Source organism: Phoxinus phoxinus (genome assembly GCF_949152265.1).
Source record: "Phoxinus phoxinus genome assembly, chromosome: 19".
Classification (NCBI taxonomy): domain Eukaryota; kingdom Metazoa; phylum Chordata; class Actinopteri; order Cypriniformes; family Leuciscidae; genus Phoxinus; species Phoxinus phoxinus.
In genome coordinates, this window is record NC_136894.1 from 28,730,178 (window position 1) to 28,747,026 (window position 16,849).

At 41.2% G+C, this 16,849-nt stretch overlaps 1 protein-coding gene across 2 annotated transcripts; it reads left to right on the plus strand.

Moving 5' to 3' along the window:
• The first annotated feature begins 6,352 nt into the window (after positions 1–6,352).
• On the plus strand, positions 6,353–13,171 carry LOC306986802 (C-type lectin domain family 4 member F-like). 2 transcript variants are annotated; one of them, XM_079590448.1, is made up of 7 exons: positions 6,353–6,462; positions 11,167–11,256; positions 11,380–11,451; positions 11,703–11,774; positions 11,870–12,021; positions 12,613–12,725; positions 12,905–13,171. In XM_079590448.1, exons 1-7 carry the CDS (start codon positions 6,387–6,389, stop codon positions 13,065–13,067), a joined length of 738 nt encoding a protein of 245 aa, XP_079446574.1. In that variant the 5' UTR covers positions 6,353–6,386; the 3' UTR covers positions 13,068–13,171. The 2 variants fall into 2 exon arrangements, with proteins under 2 accessions (XP_079446574.1, XP_079446575.1); XM_079590449.1 differs by lacking the exon at positions 11,380–11,451.
• Positions 13,172–16,849: the final 3,678 nt, after the last annotated feature.

Consider the following 16,849-nt stretch of genomic DNA (forward strand, 5'->3'; position numbering starts at 1 on the left):
AATGCCTACCAGACCCGCAAAAACATTTCTTCTTTACGTCATGCCGTTTTTGAGTTAAAGTCGGAAAGCTGTTTTTGAGTGCAGTAAGTGAATTCTTTCGTGTGTTACTTTTTTTTGACTGACAAGTTGTTTTTATTGTTTCATGTGCCATTGTAATGATAATACGGCAGGTGTATTAGTACTGCAACACACCCTTAAGTGTGAAATATCAGAGTTTTTTAGTTTAAGGGAAAAACAGGTTTAACTGGCAGGAGGCGCTGTCGGGATGGTTGAAACAGCGCCTCCTGCCAGTTAAACCTGGTCATAGGAAAACCGCTGTTATGGCTATTCAACTTGTAAACACTCAATATGACTCAAGGAAGAAATGTAAGAAAATTAATTGTAAACAGATTTGTCTGTCTTCATCAAAATAGCCTATTAGAAAGATTGCACAAAATTTGCATAGGCTTATCGCCTATGTTTAATGGGTGAAAATTAACAAAAATGGTTAAAATTAACCTTTAAATTACATTTACATTTATTAATTTATCAGACGCTTTTATCCAAAGTGACTTACAAATGAGAACAATAGAAGCAATTAAACTAGCAGTAGGACAACAGTATGTAAGTGCTATGACCCTTCGCAGTTCAATCCAACGTAGTTTTTTTTTTTTTTTTTTTTTTTTTTTTTTAGATAGAATAGAGGAGAAAGTGTTAGTATTACTTGATCAAGTGCTGCCAAAAAAGATACATCTTCAGCAATTTCTTAAAAATGGTGACGGACTCAGAAGGTCTGGTTGAGTTAGGCAGATCATTCCACCAGCAGGGAACCGTCATGGTAAAGGTCCGAGAGAGAGATTTCGTGCCTCTTTGAGATGGCACCACAAGACGCAGCTCGCTTGCAGAGCGCAAGTTTCTGGATGGCACATAAGTCTGAAGTAATGAGTTAAAGGGATAGTTCACTTTAAAATTTAAATTCTGTCATCATTTACTCACCCTCAAGTTGTTTCAAACCTGTATTAATTTATTTCTTCTGCTGAACACAAAGAAAGATTTTTGAAGAATGTCGGTAACCAAACAGTAGACTGTACCCATTGACTTCCATAGTAATTTTTTTCCTACTATGGCACTCTAGCTGCAGCATTCTGGATCAATTGCAGAGGTTTGACAGTGCAAGCTGGGAGACCAGCCAGGAGAGCATTACAATAGTCCAGTCTGGATAGAACAAGCGCCTGAACAAGGAGTTGTGTAGCATGCTCTGATAGGAAAGGCCTGATCCTTCTGATGTTGTACAAGGCAAATCTGCATGACCGGGCAGTGCTAGCAATGTGGTCTGTGAAGATCAATTGGTCATCGATTACAACTCCAAGGTTCCTGGCTGATCTTGATGGAGTTATGGATGACGAGCCTAGCTGAATGGTGAAGTTGTGATGAAGTGCTGGGTTAGCCGGGATTACAAGTAGCTCTGTCTTCGCAAGGTTTAGTTGAAGGTGGTGGTCCTTCATCCAGCCAGAAATATCTGCCAGGCAGGCTGAGATGCGAGCGGCTACCATCGGATCATCAGGCTGGAATGAGAGGTAGAGTTGTGTGTCATCAGCGTAGCAGTGATAGGAAAAGCCATGTTTCTGAATCACAGATCCTAGTGATGTCATGTTGATGGAGAAGAGAAGTGGTCCAAGCACTGAGCCCTGAGGCACACCAGTAGCTTGATGTTGGGTCTTCGACACCTCACCCCTCCACGACACCTTAAAGGACCTACCCGAGAGATAAGACTTGAACCACAGGAGTGCAGTTCCCGAGATGCCCTTCATCTTTAGGATTGACAGGAGGATCTGGTGGTTAACTGTGTCAAAGGCAGCAGACAGATCTAGCAGGATGAGAACTGAGGACTTGGAAGCGGCTCTTGCCAGTCTCAGAGCTTCAATTACTGAGAGCAGAGCAGTCTCAGTTGAGTGTCCGCTTTTGAAGTCAGACTGATTGTTGTCCAAGAGGTTGTTCTGCGTGAGAAAAGAGGAGATCTGGTTGAAAACAACTCGTTCAAGTGCTATTGCGACGAATGGAAGAAGGGATACCGGTCTGTAATTTTCTAGATGTGCTGGATTTAGAGTGGGTTTCTTAAGCAGTGGGGTTACCCGAGCCTGCTTGAATGCTGTGGGAAACGTACCAGTGTGAAGAGAGGTGTTCATGATGTGTGTGAGTGCGGATATAACAGAGGAAGAAATAGCTTGAAGTAGGTTAGTGGGAATAGGATCAAGCGGACAGGTAGTAGGGCGATTGGAAAGGAGGAGTTTTGAGACTTCCGTCTCTGAAAGCAAGGAGAAGGAGAGTAGAATGTGTGTGTTAGCAGATTAATTGTGTGTGTCAGTTTGTGGATTGATAAATTGTCCGCTGATGGTGGTTGTTTTATTTATGAAGAATGTGGCAAAATCATCAGCTGTTAGGGTTGATGAAGGAGGAGGAGGAGGAGGAGGGTTAAGAAGAGAGGAGAAGGTTTTGAAAAGCATGCGAGAGTCAGAAGAATTGTTAATTTTGTTGTGATAGTAAGTCATTTTAGCAGTAGATAAGTTAGCAGAGAAAGAAGAGAGGAGGGATTGATAAAGACCAAGGTCAGTATGATCTTTGGATTTGCGCCACTTCCTCTCTGCACCCCTGAGTTTAGCACGATGTTCACGGAGAACATCAGATAACCAGGGGGCAGAGGGAGTGGCGCGGGCTGGCCTGGAGGAAAGGGGGCAGAAGTTGTCCAAGCAGGATGTTAAAGTGGAGAAAAGAGTATCAGTGGCATTGTTAGTATCTAGTACTGAGAGCTGTTCTGGTGGAGGAAGTGTGTATGAGATCAAAGAGGATAGACGAGCGGGTTAGAGAGAATGTAGGTTCCGCCGAAAGGTGACCTGTGGAGGAATGTGTGTTGTGTTCTGGGGCAGGTTGAGAGTGAGGAGGAAGTGATCTGAGGTGTGCAGTGGAGTGACTAGAGAATGGTCAGTGGAGCAGTAGCGTGTGTAAATAAGGTCCAATTTGTTACCTGATTTGTGAGTAGCCGCAGTAGATACTCGTTTGAGGTCGAATGAGGCAAGCAGAGTGTGGAAATCAGCAGCTTGAGGTTTTTCAAGGTGGATGTTGAAGTCTCCAAGAACTATGAGAGGAGTGCCATCCTCTGGGAAGGAAGAGAGTAGCACATCAAGCTCCTTTAAGAAACTGCCAAGCTGACCTGGGGGATGATATATAACTACACAATGGATTTTAATAGGACTGGTGATGGTAATAGAATGTGATTCAAATTAGCTGTTGTTACACAGAGGTGGTAAATGATTCAATTTCCAATCATTTGAGATGAGCAGACCAGTACCTCCACCCCTTCCAGTCCAGTCCTATTAAAAGTGTGAGAAACTTTTAATTCCAGACCAGTCCTATTAAAAGTGTGAGAAAGTGAAGTTAGAGGAGAGCGCAGCCGGTGTGGCTGTGTCCTCTGGTCTGATCCAGGTCTCAGTCAGGGCCAAAAGGCTGAGACCTGAATGACTAGATATAGATATAATGAAATCAGCTTTGTTTACCGCAGACTGGCAATTCCAGAGACCAATAGGAAAAGAAAAAATATTACTAGAAGACATCGGAAGGGTACGCAGGTTGTTAGGATTGTACCGCCTCCGACGTGTGACATTGGATTTACGCATGTTAGTAATAGTAGGGATTATGAAACACATGGTGTAAGAGAGCTCACAAACAGAAAGATCAGTTGAAAGTTGAGTAGAAGAGAGAGGAAAATAACAAGAAGATAACAAATAACGGTGTCCTTGCTCGGTGGAGTCGCACAGGTAGAGTCGTTGGTCTTTACACTCTTCGGTCTTCACACGATGAGGGCTTCACAGCTGCCGCGACCGCTGCCGCGACCGCTGCCGCGGTGCACTAACCTATTTATACACGCCTATTATCTCGTTGTTGAATACTGCAGGCCACGCCCTCCTCTTTCGCCAAGTGTAACTCAAGTCGCTTGGCGAAACTTCAAATTAAAATAAATTACAAAATATGTTTGTAACAATATGTACATAACTTACTTGTCAGGTATTGTTCATAAAAACAAGCATTAGATTAATAGTTGCCGTTTAAACTGTTATGTTTCATCCGTCCCACCCCTGTGTTTCAAACAAAGCACAACTACTGTTCAAAGTAAATTTTTACTTAAATCATTCTATATTTGTACCGAATAACACATGATACTAAGAGAACACATATGTGAGTTGTTGATTACAAAAACTAAAAAAAAATCTATCTGTAACCTTATCTTAGAAAATGACGTTTATCTGAAAAGTGTTTCAACCGTCCCGGCTCTCCCCTACAGACCAAAACTGGACCATTTTTCAGCAGCAATAATCAGCCAAATTTGCGAGTCCGTTCAGTTCAGTAGCATTGTTTACGTTCAGTGCCTCCAAAATGGCCGACTTCTGGATTGATGACGTGTCGTGAAAACCCTCTATTCTCAAAAACCACCAGCTACATATGAAGACATTGGAAAAGGGAGACTCAAGTTAAACTTATAGAAACCAACAGATTCGTTTAACCATTTATTTTAGGAATTCAGCCCCAATTAACTTCCACACAAAGCAAAAAAATATTCCAACATCACTGTTGTGACAGTAACACCATGGAAAAAAAAGAAAGAGGGACAAAAAATAAAATAAACACTCAGCATATAAGAAATATACATTTTCCTCGTTATAAGAGGGAAAAAACCCGTGATTTACACAGAGGAAGCAATGGCGTTGACACTGGCAAATTTTATTAACTTTCTTAGACAGTCACAATATAAGAGGTAAAGGAAAGTCTACGTCCAAGCAACCCATCAACTGATGAATTCACAACCCGATTCACACTCAGTTTTATACTCTCAGACAGTCAAGGAAAAAGTTTGGTTGATTGTGTATATATGTGAGCATGTGCATGTACGGAGGGTGGTCTTCGTTCTGAGTCTTTGGTAAGTACAGGATCTTCGTTTCCAGCACAATCCAGGAAAACGTGATGAAAATTAATCCAAGGCAACACAACTCTCCCGGCAACCGAGATAGAGAGCGTCCGAGCCGCTCACAGTTTCACTTTCATTTCCACCATCACGTCATCCGCACCCAGATAAACACAGGACACCTCCAGGACACTGCAAACTTCCGTCATACTTCTCTCCCAGGTAGGTCAATTCTTTGTAACGAAGCACGCAACTTCTGCACATTCCTCGAACAAACTGCACATTCCTCGAACAAACTGCACATTCCTCGAACAAACTGCACATTCCTCGAACAAACTGCACATTCCTCGAACAAACTGCACATTCCTCGAACAAACAGCACACTTCACTTCCCCGTTCACTTCCGCTCACAATTTCCCTCCTTAAATAGTTCGTCACACTGATCATCCTCTTCTCATTGGTTAAAGGGAAATTTTTTTTAAATAATAATAATAAAGTGGCTCACGGATTCTGTTCTGCCACATGTTATTTAGCTCTGCGTGAACACAGGTGAATATGCGTCTGTTTATCGTGAGCGTCCTCGCTGTGCTGCTGGCATTCAGCTGTCCATTTGTCACGTCTGAAGTTCTAGAAACTTTTGATAAATGTAGAGTTTTTCTTTAGAGGACAGCCACCGGTGATTCCTGGCATCCTGAATCCACGCTCGGAGAATGATCGCTACAAAAAAATCTGTCAAAAATATACTTACAAAGACTCCGAAAATGAAGGTTCAAGATATTCATTTGCAAAGTTCTCTATGACACAACAAATAGTATCCCTGTTTTCACAGCTTACAAATATACTAAGGAAGAAGAACCAACTCAAAAGACCAAGAATTCCATAGATGATTGAGCCTCAGGTGATGATTTTCAAGCTGTACGTGATATTCTATTCTAGTTTTAATTAAATAGACACTGGTCAGCAGAAATAAAGCAGTTTCCCCAGTAACCTCTGTACACAAAACAACAACAGGACTCGAAAGATTTCTCTCACTTCATGATAGTTAGCATAGTAGTTAGTCCGAAAATGTACACCATGCGGTTACATTTTTAAATTCAATTTAACACAACGGTTGGATTTTTCCATATTTGACCCATATTTGTCAACTCAGCCAGCATTTTACATTTATTTTAGAAGGTTTCAAAATCTGCTCCAGAAAAATCTAAAAACCAACAATATGAGATTGTATATTAATGTTGGGGATGTAAATCAATAGTAATCAGCTTCAGTCTTCACTTTTGGAGAACACAAACATAATTATACCTTATTTTTTAAAGGTAGTCAAACACGTAGTTGCCCAATGAGTTAGTCAGACCCATAACTTCTAGTCTGTATTAATAAGGACTTCCTTATTCTGAACAAAGTCAAGCAGCACTCGAGTCTCAGCGGACACGTCTTCTGTCAGGCTCATCAAATGGATTCAATCTATGAAAATTCTGATTTCATACTTTCAACAGTTGCTTCAGATGAAAACTGCTCTCAACACACAGGTAAGGCTGGGATGTTTTCAGATGCATTCGTTTCTGTTTTAATGATTTAGCACTATAGTAATGGTGTATAAGGTTTTCTTTAGTATGTTCATTCAACAATTACACATTTGGCGGATGCTTTTGTCCAAAGCAACATCAAGGTATACATTTGATCCATTCACACGTTCCCTGGGAATCAAACACTGTCAACACTGTCATTTAAATAAAAAATCAAAGTCTTCCATGTAGCTCAGACAGTAGATCATGATGATACCAACAACAACCCTGCTGAAAAATCCAGCATAGACCAGCATGGGTTCCTGGTATAGTGCTGGTGGTTTATGCTGGTATAGTGTTGGTTTAGTGCTGGTTTATGCTGGTTTATGCTGGTCTGGCTGGTGGACCAGCATATTCATCCTGTTCTCAAGTAAACTGGAGCTGGTGAAGCTGGTTTACCAGCATGGTCTTGTGGGGTTGAGTGTGAGTAGGCCAGCTGTCTTTATGAAAGCAGTGTTTTGGGGACAAGCATTGTGTCAGGGTCCTGCCGACAGACTTGTCTGTTTTGTCTGTGTTTGTCTTGAGCTTGAGGACATGGCTCGGTCTTTGATTGCATTGTCCATGTGCTTCTCTCGTCCCGTCTCCTTGTTTCCTGATACCACACCCCCTTGTTTAGTCCCGAATCCGAAATCACCAATCTCTATTCCCTACGTTAGTCCACTATACAGTTCACTTGAAGGAGTGAATGAAAACGAGTGAGTGAATTCAGACGGCCGTTGAGCTCGTTGTTGCTGTGAAATGTTGGATTGAAGGCACTCAATAACGTCCACTATGGTTTCGGACACCACTACAAATTGCTGTCCCCTTTAATAGTGCCCTTTGTGAGGGTATAGGGGGCGATTTCGGATTCAGCTCTTGTCTAGTCCTTGTTTGCTTGGTTGTGTGCGCCTGACTCTAATGTGCTGCTCCTTTATATCGTCCTCATGTCTTTGCTGGTTTGTTGTGTGCCTTTTGTGTGCACCTTGCTTGCTTGTGTCTATGGGTCTTGTTAGCTATTGCTACGTGTCTTTAGTTTTCAGCTCCAGTCATTTATTCCTAGAAATTATTTAGTTTGCTTTCCTCTTGTTTGCAAGCTAAAGTAATTTTTTTATATTTCTTTGTTTTCTTTTTCGTTTCTAATTCCACTTGTTTCTAGTTTTTTTTTTTTTTTTTTTCTCTCTAGTCATAGTTTTTATTCTTTTCTATATTCTATATTCTTTTATTCTCGTTTCTTGTTTTTGTCATGTCTTGTGGTCTTGTCTTGTGTGGGCTTCTGCCCCGTCCCTGGTCTCTGACTCTCTGGGCCTCCAGCTAGTATATATGCGGACTCGCGTGTGGCGCTAATATCTATCTCTCATTAGCAATCGCGACCTCATCACAGTCATGTTAAAAACATCAATGTATTCACTCATCCATAAAGTAATCTATCAACATTATTTCCCATAAACATTATTTGATCCATCAGCATTTCTTATTATAAGAGGTTAGCATTCCCTTTTAGCGGTGAAAAAAATTACATATTGTAGCTTTAATGATGTAAGGAACAACAATAGAAGAATAAAACATGATTTATTGAATTATATGACAATAACTTTGTATTTTCATTTGCTCCCTCTGCTGAAAGTTCTGAAAATTGTAGTTGTTTTATTTATATTTACATTATTAATAAATGTCACTAAAACATTTTAAAGCATCAAAGGAATGTCTCGCCTAATAAAAGCATAATCATAAGCAAGTTTGTTCAATAACAGTGATTATATGAAGAGCTCTTTCAATGGGACAGTTAATAACAATTTGATAATTTGTTCTGTTTTTAAAGACTTTCATACTCAATTGGGAACTCACATGTGTCAAAATCCTGCTGTCAGTCACTGGTCCCAAAAACTGTACATAATAAAAGGTACAGTTTGTCATTGCAGTCAGGAGCATGAAATATTGTTGACAATTATTATTGCTGACAATAGTGATAGCATGAAATATTGCTGACAATAATGATAGCATGAAATTTCAACAATCGCTGAGAGAGAATTAAACCAAAGTCAACAGTCCAACCAAACGGCTTCAACAATCTTTGTACCATATGAAATAAATAAAGCCAAACTGGTTTGTAATAAGTGAATATGGTAATGCTGTTTTTGGAGATGTTTAATCATCCTCTGGTGAGATATAGATTTTATTTACAGTTGATTTCATCTAAGGCCGTGTGGTTGTAAGACAGTTGTAGTTGTTGTGTTTCTACTCATCTCTTCCCTTTTCTGTTCTTGTTGTTCTTCTTATCTTCAGTGATTCTGCTTGTTAACCACAGGTGTCATATCTAATGCTCAATTATCACTTTTGTGAATATTCTTTTTTTCACTGCAACACTTCAGTGTTACTTTTACTCTCTATACTCTCTATCTCTAAAAGTGTTACTTTTAACTGTGTGTCTGTTAACACTGAGGATTTTACTGTGCCAGTAAACATGTAACCAGCAACATGCATTTTCTTTAAATAATTTAACATTAAATGATTTATTCAGTTAGGAAATTTTTCGTTATCTTTATTTAACTATGAACGTAAATTAAGAAACGTGATATGTAACACATGCCAGTTTTGTTGTGTTCTTGCTGGGATCATACTAAAAACAACATGCCTGTCAGCCGGCACACCAGCATCCCAAGCTGGTCCCAGTGTGTAAAACATGCCTTCATGTTCAGAAAGTTTAATGCAATACAAGTTGCTTTGGATAAAAGCATCTGCCAAAAGAATAAAATAACATTTATTTTGATATATTGCATAAAGCAGGGGTGTTAAACTCAGTTCCTGGAGGGCCACACTCCACAGCCTCAACCTTTATTAAACACACCTGATCCCGCTAATCAAGTCCTTCGGGCTTATTTGAAAACTACAAGAATGTATTGAGCAGGGATGTAAACTCTGCTGGACTGTAGCCCTCCAGCACCCCTGGTCTAAAGAAACTGTGACTGTGTGAACTGGTGTGAAGTTTACCAGTTGACTTCCTGTGAACAGTGGTGGGCAGATCAAGGCTTCGTGAAAGGCTTGTTTGAGATGCGCCTTGCCTCGCCTGAAATGAAGAATAAACTGGATGTAATTTAAGTTCTGTTGCTTTTATTTGAAAATAAATATAATGAACAAGACACCCAAAGCACTGGTTATTTAATCCCATTCCAAATACGTGTTCATCAATACATTTATTTTCTTTAATACAGACATGTGTTTTTATATATTTTTTTATACAAATTACATAATCCATATAGAGATCACACTTTCAGATAGTTTGGGAATATTCACACATAATTTATACACATAAAACATGATATATAAGAGTTTTAGATTCAAACATTTTAAAAGAGAACAATACATCATGGTTGTTTAAAATGTTTTGTTTTGGGGTCTCTGTAACAGGAATTTAAACTGAAATTGCTGACGACTCCTTTCTGCAGTTCAGAACAAAATAATTATTTAGGAGACAATAACTTTTTTTTTTTGTCATAAACTTTGGTCTTTAAAACTTTGCAAACCTTTTACATTCACAAACTACACACATGCACTGCATTAAAGGTAATATTCACATTTTCTCTTACGTTTATATCCACATGTTCTTTTCCATTTTCTCTTATCTTTAGAGTAATGGAAACAATAAAATCACACTGGCAAACATTCAGACCAGAGTCATCTATGATGAAAAAAGATTTTAACTGAAACTTTAAACTCTTCTCAGGAGTCTTCTGTATAATGTCAGGAATAGTTCCAGACAGCAATACTGGACCGATTCAAGGAATCAGAAATAAATATAAAATATGTTTTTTTTTTTTTTCATCAAATTCCTAACCCCAGGTAACTCCGCTGAAGAGAGAGAGAGAGAGAGAGAGGTCACTTCTCCTAAGTGGACTAAAGTTCTTCCGGTTGTTCTGGGTTTCTCTCTTCTTCTTGCTCTCGGAGGTCTCTGCACTCTCTGGACACTTTGTGAGTATAACTGATACTAGATCTCTGCTCTGTTCAGGGTTGTATTGACTGAGTTACTGTACGTAATTATATACTTGACGTAACACATGTATCTGTCACGACACGCACACACAGGGAATTAGAGATCCAAACGCAATGATGTTTATTGGGTAATCCGTACTCACAATCAGTCCAGGCAGGGGTCAAATACCATGTACGCAATCCAAACATAAAAAATAAACAAACGACAGGGAAACAGGCTCAAAGCACAACGGAAGTGTGGGGACAATATACAAGGACTCCATGACAAACACTGAAACAGACAGGGTATATATACACACAAGTGCAAACAAGGTGACGAGAAACAGCTGAAGGAAATGAACAATCAGTGACAGACAGGATTATGGGAAATGTAGTGAAAATGCCTAGACACCGTGAAAACTGAGACCTCTAATGATAAACCCAGGGAACCACCAGACACTGTGACAGTAACATCATTAGAACACGCAATTTTTAGCAGATTTTTATTTGTAAAATCATACTTCTCAGCAGATATGTTTTATTAGGCAAGTATTGTCAAACAAACCTCCAATATTGAATGTGTAAACTGTTATTAATTAAGCCTGAAGACTTCATTTACAAACTCCATTCAAACTTTGTTTTTGTAGATCATTTCAGTCTTAAGTGTGCATGATGTGGACTTTCCTCAAAAACACATTTCCTCTGCTGCTTTTGTCTTATCAGATAATCATAAGCTCGCTGATTTTGAATCACTGAATGAACAGCACATCACGGTTTCAAAGACACTGGCGGCTCAAGAGATCAACAGCACAGGTGAGAAAACTGTATTTCAGAAATGGTAGAGCACAGACATGTTTCATTAACAGTGTTGAGTGTTTATTGAACTCACCATGTGAGAAACTTTATCTGCTGGTTCTCCTGTTGTCTTTTCACCAGCCATGAAGAAAGAGTTTAATGATCTTAAAGCCAGATACAACACACTTAGAGAACGGCTGTCCTTTTACGAAGGTGAGTTCAGTTTACATGCAACACAAAGTATGAATATTTCTTCACATGTAAAGAGTTTGATTAACTTTATGATCTAAATAATGCAGGTGAAATTGACTTTTTAATTCATCTTTCACAGCTCAGTCTTGTAATCTCTCTGTGAATGGCCGGTTAGCTTGTCGAGTTGAACAGTGTTGAGTGTTTATTGAACTCATCATGTTAGAAACTTTATCTGCTGGTTCTCCTTTACTATTTAATTGTCTTTTCACCAGCCATGAAGAAAGAGTTTAATGATCTTACAGCCAGATACAACACACTTAGAGATTGGCTGTCCTTTTACGATGGTGAGTGTGAATATTTCTGCACATGGAAAGAGTTTGATTAACTTTATGATCTAAATAATGAAGGTGAAATTGACTTTTTAATTCATCTTTCACAGCTCAGTCTTGTAATCTCTCTGCGAATGGCTGGTTAGCTTGTCATGGAAAGCTGTATTTCTTCAGCTCTGATAAACTGAACTGGACAAGCAGTCGAGATGTCTGTGTTTCAAAAGGAGCCGATCTGGTGACCATAACCAGCCAATCAGAACAGGCAAGTTATGAATTAATTGACACTTTATGCAAGCGTTATGAAAATGTAATGTAAGAGCCACATAAGGACTAGTTCATCTGAAATAATAATTTAGTGTAAAACCAGTAAAAGAACATTTATAAGAAATATATTGGTTAAGTAATGTTTAGTAATGCATGATTTAGTAATGTTTAGATTTGATAATATTTCAGTATTTTGAGCTTCCAGTCAGATAGCACTACGTCATAGCGTAAGCGATTGGATGTAGTTAGTTTTAGTTTGAAGTTAGAGACGTTGGAAGCAACACAGTTTTTTGACCGTGCGTACCATTGTCTATGTATAATTTCGTTTTATAATTATGTTTTGGAAGTAAACATTTTAAAAGAAGACCGTTTGGTTTGCTCGTGTTTCAAATACTGGTTGTATTAGACTGACTTCAAAAAGTGGTACAGAAGAAAAAGAAGAAACTAGGTGCCACTACATTTTACATCTGATTAGATTTAAGGTTTAATCACACAGGTGAAAGGTTATTTTAAAGGATTTTTTGTACTTCTATTTTTACCTACCAAACAATTATTTGCACTATCACCATGTGTATATTTTCTCCTTTAGGATTTTCTGGTGTCTAAAATTAAAGTGACGCACTGGATTGGTCTCAATGATCTGGACACTGAAGGACACTGGGTTTGGGTGAACAACCAAACTCTCAATGACACTGGAGTACAGTAAGAAATCATGTGGGATCTGTTTTATTCATAGCCTTCTCAATGCTAATGGGTATTTCCATCTCATTGGTTCAAAAATTGTAAAATTGGTTGCTTGAACATTTTCAATTTTGGTGTTAAAAAAAATGTCTTGGTTCAACCACAGACCAAATGTAGTATTGCTTGTTTGTGTGTTAAAGGTTCTGGTTTACTGGGGGGCCGAGAGAACCTGATAACTGGAGAGTACTGGATCCGTCTGGAGAGAACTGTGCTGGTCTGGGAGATGAGAATGGGAATTTTCAATCTTGGTTCGATGCTTCTTGTAAAACAGTGAAAAAGTTTATCTGTGAAAAGAGATATTAATTTTCCTCCATCAGTGATACTGTTACATGTCAGTTTGTTTTTGGACTTCTTTCTGTTTGCATTTGTTCAGTTTCTAATACGTTCCTCTCCTTTGTTTCCATGGTCACGTCATCATTAGTTCAATTGTTTCAGTGTGTAATTAATCATCTCATTAGTTCTCCTTGTTTGTCTAATGTATTCACTGTGTTCTCCCTCTGTCTTGGTCGGTTCTCGTTGATGTTTGGTTGTGTAACTTGTGTTTTTCCCTGTTCTGATGTATTTGATGATTAAAGATTTCCTTCCAACGTTCTTCCTCGTCGTGAGCATTTCTCAGCACCACCATCCGTAACAGAAGAACCGACCTAAACTGAAGACTGTGCCTAGATCAGGACCAGCTTTCTCTCGAGGCTCACACCACAGCGTTCCTCGACGAGGCGTTCCTGTAATGGGTGTTGGCTGTCAGTGAGTCCCGTTCACCATCGGCCTTCCAACGGTGAACTCGAGTCCGTTCCAGAGCCTCGTCTTAATACCCTTGGAATAAACAAGTGCTTGCAATAGGCCTAAGTTCCCTGCAACTAAAATATATGGACAAGATTTCTGTTGTGCATGTGTCTAAAATACCATGTTAACAACTAGACTAAATAATGTTAATATGATGTGTGCTACAGCTATTTCAAGTCTTGTGAAGCAATGCAATACTTTTTTGTGAGTAAAGCAACAGAATTTTATTACTGATAATTTTGCCCTTTTACAACAAGCAGTTTTGCTGTGTGGGTGTGTGTGGCGCACCAGTTTAAATTGCATCAAGTTTGTATTTTTTATTTTTTTTTACTTTATGTGGATAGTACCTTGTGAAATGCAGATTGTAAAATAAATCACAACTGACATTGGGAAAACTATTCCATTGTACTGAGCCTTCCTAACTTCTCCCAGGCCTCTCGACAACACACTACATGACACTGGCCAAGTTGAAATTACTTTTTTGTTGTTAATTTTACTTCCATTTGTGAAATTTACTTAATATGCGTGCAAAAACTTGCACAATTAAGTATTGTACCTGTTGTTTTTTCAGGGAAGGCCTGAATTAAAACTTATTTGCGGCCATTGAGGACATTTATCAAAATGTTAAGCTGGAAAAAACATGAAACCAATTTTACTTCCATAACGTAGTTTCATTTGATCATGGTTGTAGTTTAGTTTTCTCTAGAAGTGTGACTTCAGCTATTTCTTGAGAGCTGTTTTTATGTTGACCTTATATACATATAGTATAATTCTCTGCTCTGATCCATGTGCGCCAGGTGTTAGGTCTCGTACAATTAGGCATCAGACGAAACAGCCTCAGACTAAAAGGTAGTGGACGGGATACCTTTTTATAGCGGTAAAACAAAGTTGGAAATACCTTTGCAGGGCAATACAATGTTAGTGAACATCCCGACACCGTCCACGCTGCTGAAAGCTGCATTTCTATAAATATGTTCACAAAACAAAAAGTACAGCAGTTCAGAAAGCATCTGATCACAGTGATGTGGATATATTCGCCATCTCTACAGCACTCCAGTCTATTCACATCACGTTTATTATAGGATAGTACTTTATACAATAGATTACTTTAAAGCAGCAGCTTATTGTATATTAAATATACGTGTGCGTGTGCATGTTAATGTAGAATAGCTATATATCCCTTGGCAATGTTCTTTATGTAGGCTAATTGTTATTCAAGAATAAAAAAGCAGAGAAAGAGAGAGACTGAAGTTAAACTGTACATGACATTTTATTCTTAATTAAATAGCCTACACTGGTCAGCAGAAATAAAGCAGTGGCTGTGGTAACCTCTGTACAAAACAAACAACACTGCAGTCTCGAAAGTTCTCTTACGTAGAGTTCTCTCCTATTGCGTCGATTAGCGACGCTACGGGAAAGATATTTCTTTGTCGAGATTGAAGCCCAAAAATTAATCCTTAATTTTGTAATATGTAAAACGCTTTTCTGTAGCATACAACCCTAGGCGGAGCAATACAGCTCGCCCATTGGCTGCTCCGCCAGAAAAGCACAGCCTATGCGAGGCCAGTGACGCTGACCAATGAGGGCGCTTCGCGCCCTTCTGCGTCATCTCCCGCCGAAACAGGCGTGGCCTAGGTCTATAAATACCAAGCATAGCTGCTTCCACTCCGATTTTCTTTACTTCACGAAGCTACACGCATCGTTGGACCGGATTCGAGCCACCACAGCCGTCTGACACAGCACCTCAGCAGGACGAGCCCTTACCTAAAGCCGCTGGTCATCGCCGCCTTCAGCCGCCGTTCCCTGCTGCGCTTCTCCGGCGTGGAATATCCTTTCAGTCTTTGTGTGTGTTTTGTGTGTGTGTTCGCCTACTGCGTCACACATTTTTTCCTCACAAAAGAGCAACGAGTGTCTTTTTAAAGATGTCTCGCGTTTCCTGCGGCTCCTGCTGAGCCGCGCTCATCGACGGGGACCACCACGAACTATGTGTTTCCTGCTTGGGCGAGGAACATGCAGCTATCGCTCTCGGTGATGGCGGCTGCCATCACTGCGACATGATGCCAATCGCGACTCTGCGGACTCGCCTGGCATCTTTCGCTGAAGCTGCTCAACCGCCCCCTGTAGCGCCGCGCCGTAAGAAGCGCCGCGCTCAGCGGGTCCCGGAACCTCCCTCCACGAGGAGCTCGCCGCCGCCGCCGCCGCTAGCTCCTCTCAACGTTTCGCTCGAGTCGCTCACCGACGGACAACAGCCGCAGCACGCCGCTTTGTCCGTTATGGAGGACGACCAGCAAGCTGTATCTGAGGGGGATGACGACTGCTGTTCGCTTCTCGCTTCGGAGAGCGAGGGATGGGCGAGCTCTGTGGACCTCCCCTCCCCCGCCGTTCCGGAACGTCGAGGAGGGAAGATCAGCATCGAGACAGAGCTGATGCGTCTGCTCACACAGGCCGTGTCGAGCCTCGGCCTCGAGTGGTCGACGCCCGAACAACCTGCACTCAACCGGCTGGATGGCCGCTTCCTCTCTGGAGACCGCGCTGCGCCCCCCTCCAGACACGCACCATTTCTTCCTGAGCTTCACGAAGAGGTAGCGAAATCGTGGAAGGCGCCTTTTTCAGCCAGAGTGCGTACTTCTGCCTCGCCAGCATTCTCCGTAGTGGACGGTGCTCGAGACAGAGGCTACCACGCTCTCCCTCCGGTCGAGGAGGCTGTAGCGACTCACCTTTGCCCACCCTCTGCTGGACGGCGGGCTAAGGGAGTCCTACCATCGAAAGCTTGCCGCACATCGTCAGCTCTGAACGGCCGCGTGTATTCCGCCGCCGGACAAGCTGCATCGGCGCTGCACACCATGGCGGTGCTCCAAATCCACCAGGCTAACCTCCTCTGCAAGCTAGACGAGGAAGGCCCGGGCGCGATCAGTGTTCCGGACTTACGTAGCGCCACAGACCTAGCTCTTCGCGCTACAAAGTCCGCCGCACACGCCATCGGCAGGATTATGGCCTCAGCTACTGTTTCCGAGAGACATTTGTGGCTGACTCTCTCTGAAATGGCGGAGTCAGAGCGCTCTGCGTTCCTCGACGCTCCCATTTCACCGACGGGCCTCTTCGGATCCTCCGTGAAGGACTTCGCGGACCGATTTGCCGAGGTACAGAAAACTTCGCAGGCCATGAGACATTTTCTGCCAAAGCGCTCCAGTTCCGTAACAGCCGCCCTAAACAGCCGCCTGCCCGAACTCAGCAGCGCCCCGCGCCCGCCGCACCGGCCCAGCAGCAACAGGCCCGAGAGAGACCACGGTCTCGCTCCGCCG

Excerpts from the sequence above, each read along its gene's own strand:
- LOC306986802 (XM_079590448.1), top strand. The coding sequence starts at position 6,387 with ATGGATTCAATCTATGAAAATTCTGATTTCATACTTTCAACAGTTGCT. Across the intron at positions 11,257-11,379 it reads TCAAGAGATCAACAGCACAG|CCATGAAGAAAGAGTTTAAT; the intron begins GTGAGAAAACTG and ends TCTTTTCACCAG. Across the intron at positions 12,726-12,904 it reads CTCAATGACACTGGAGTACA|GTTCTGGTTTACTGGGGGGC; the intron begins GTAAGAAATCAT and ends TGTGTGTTAAAG.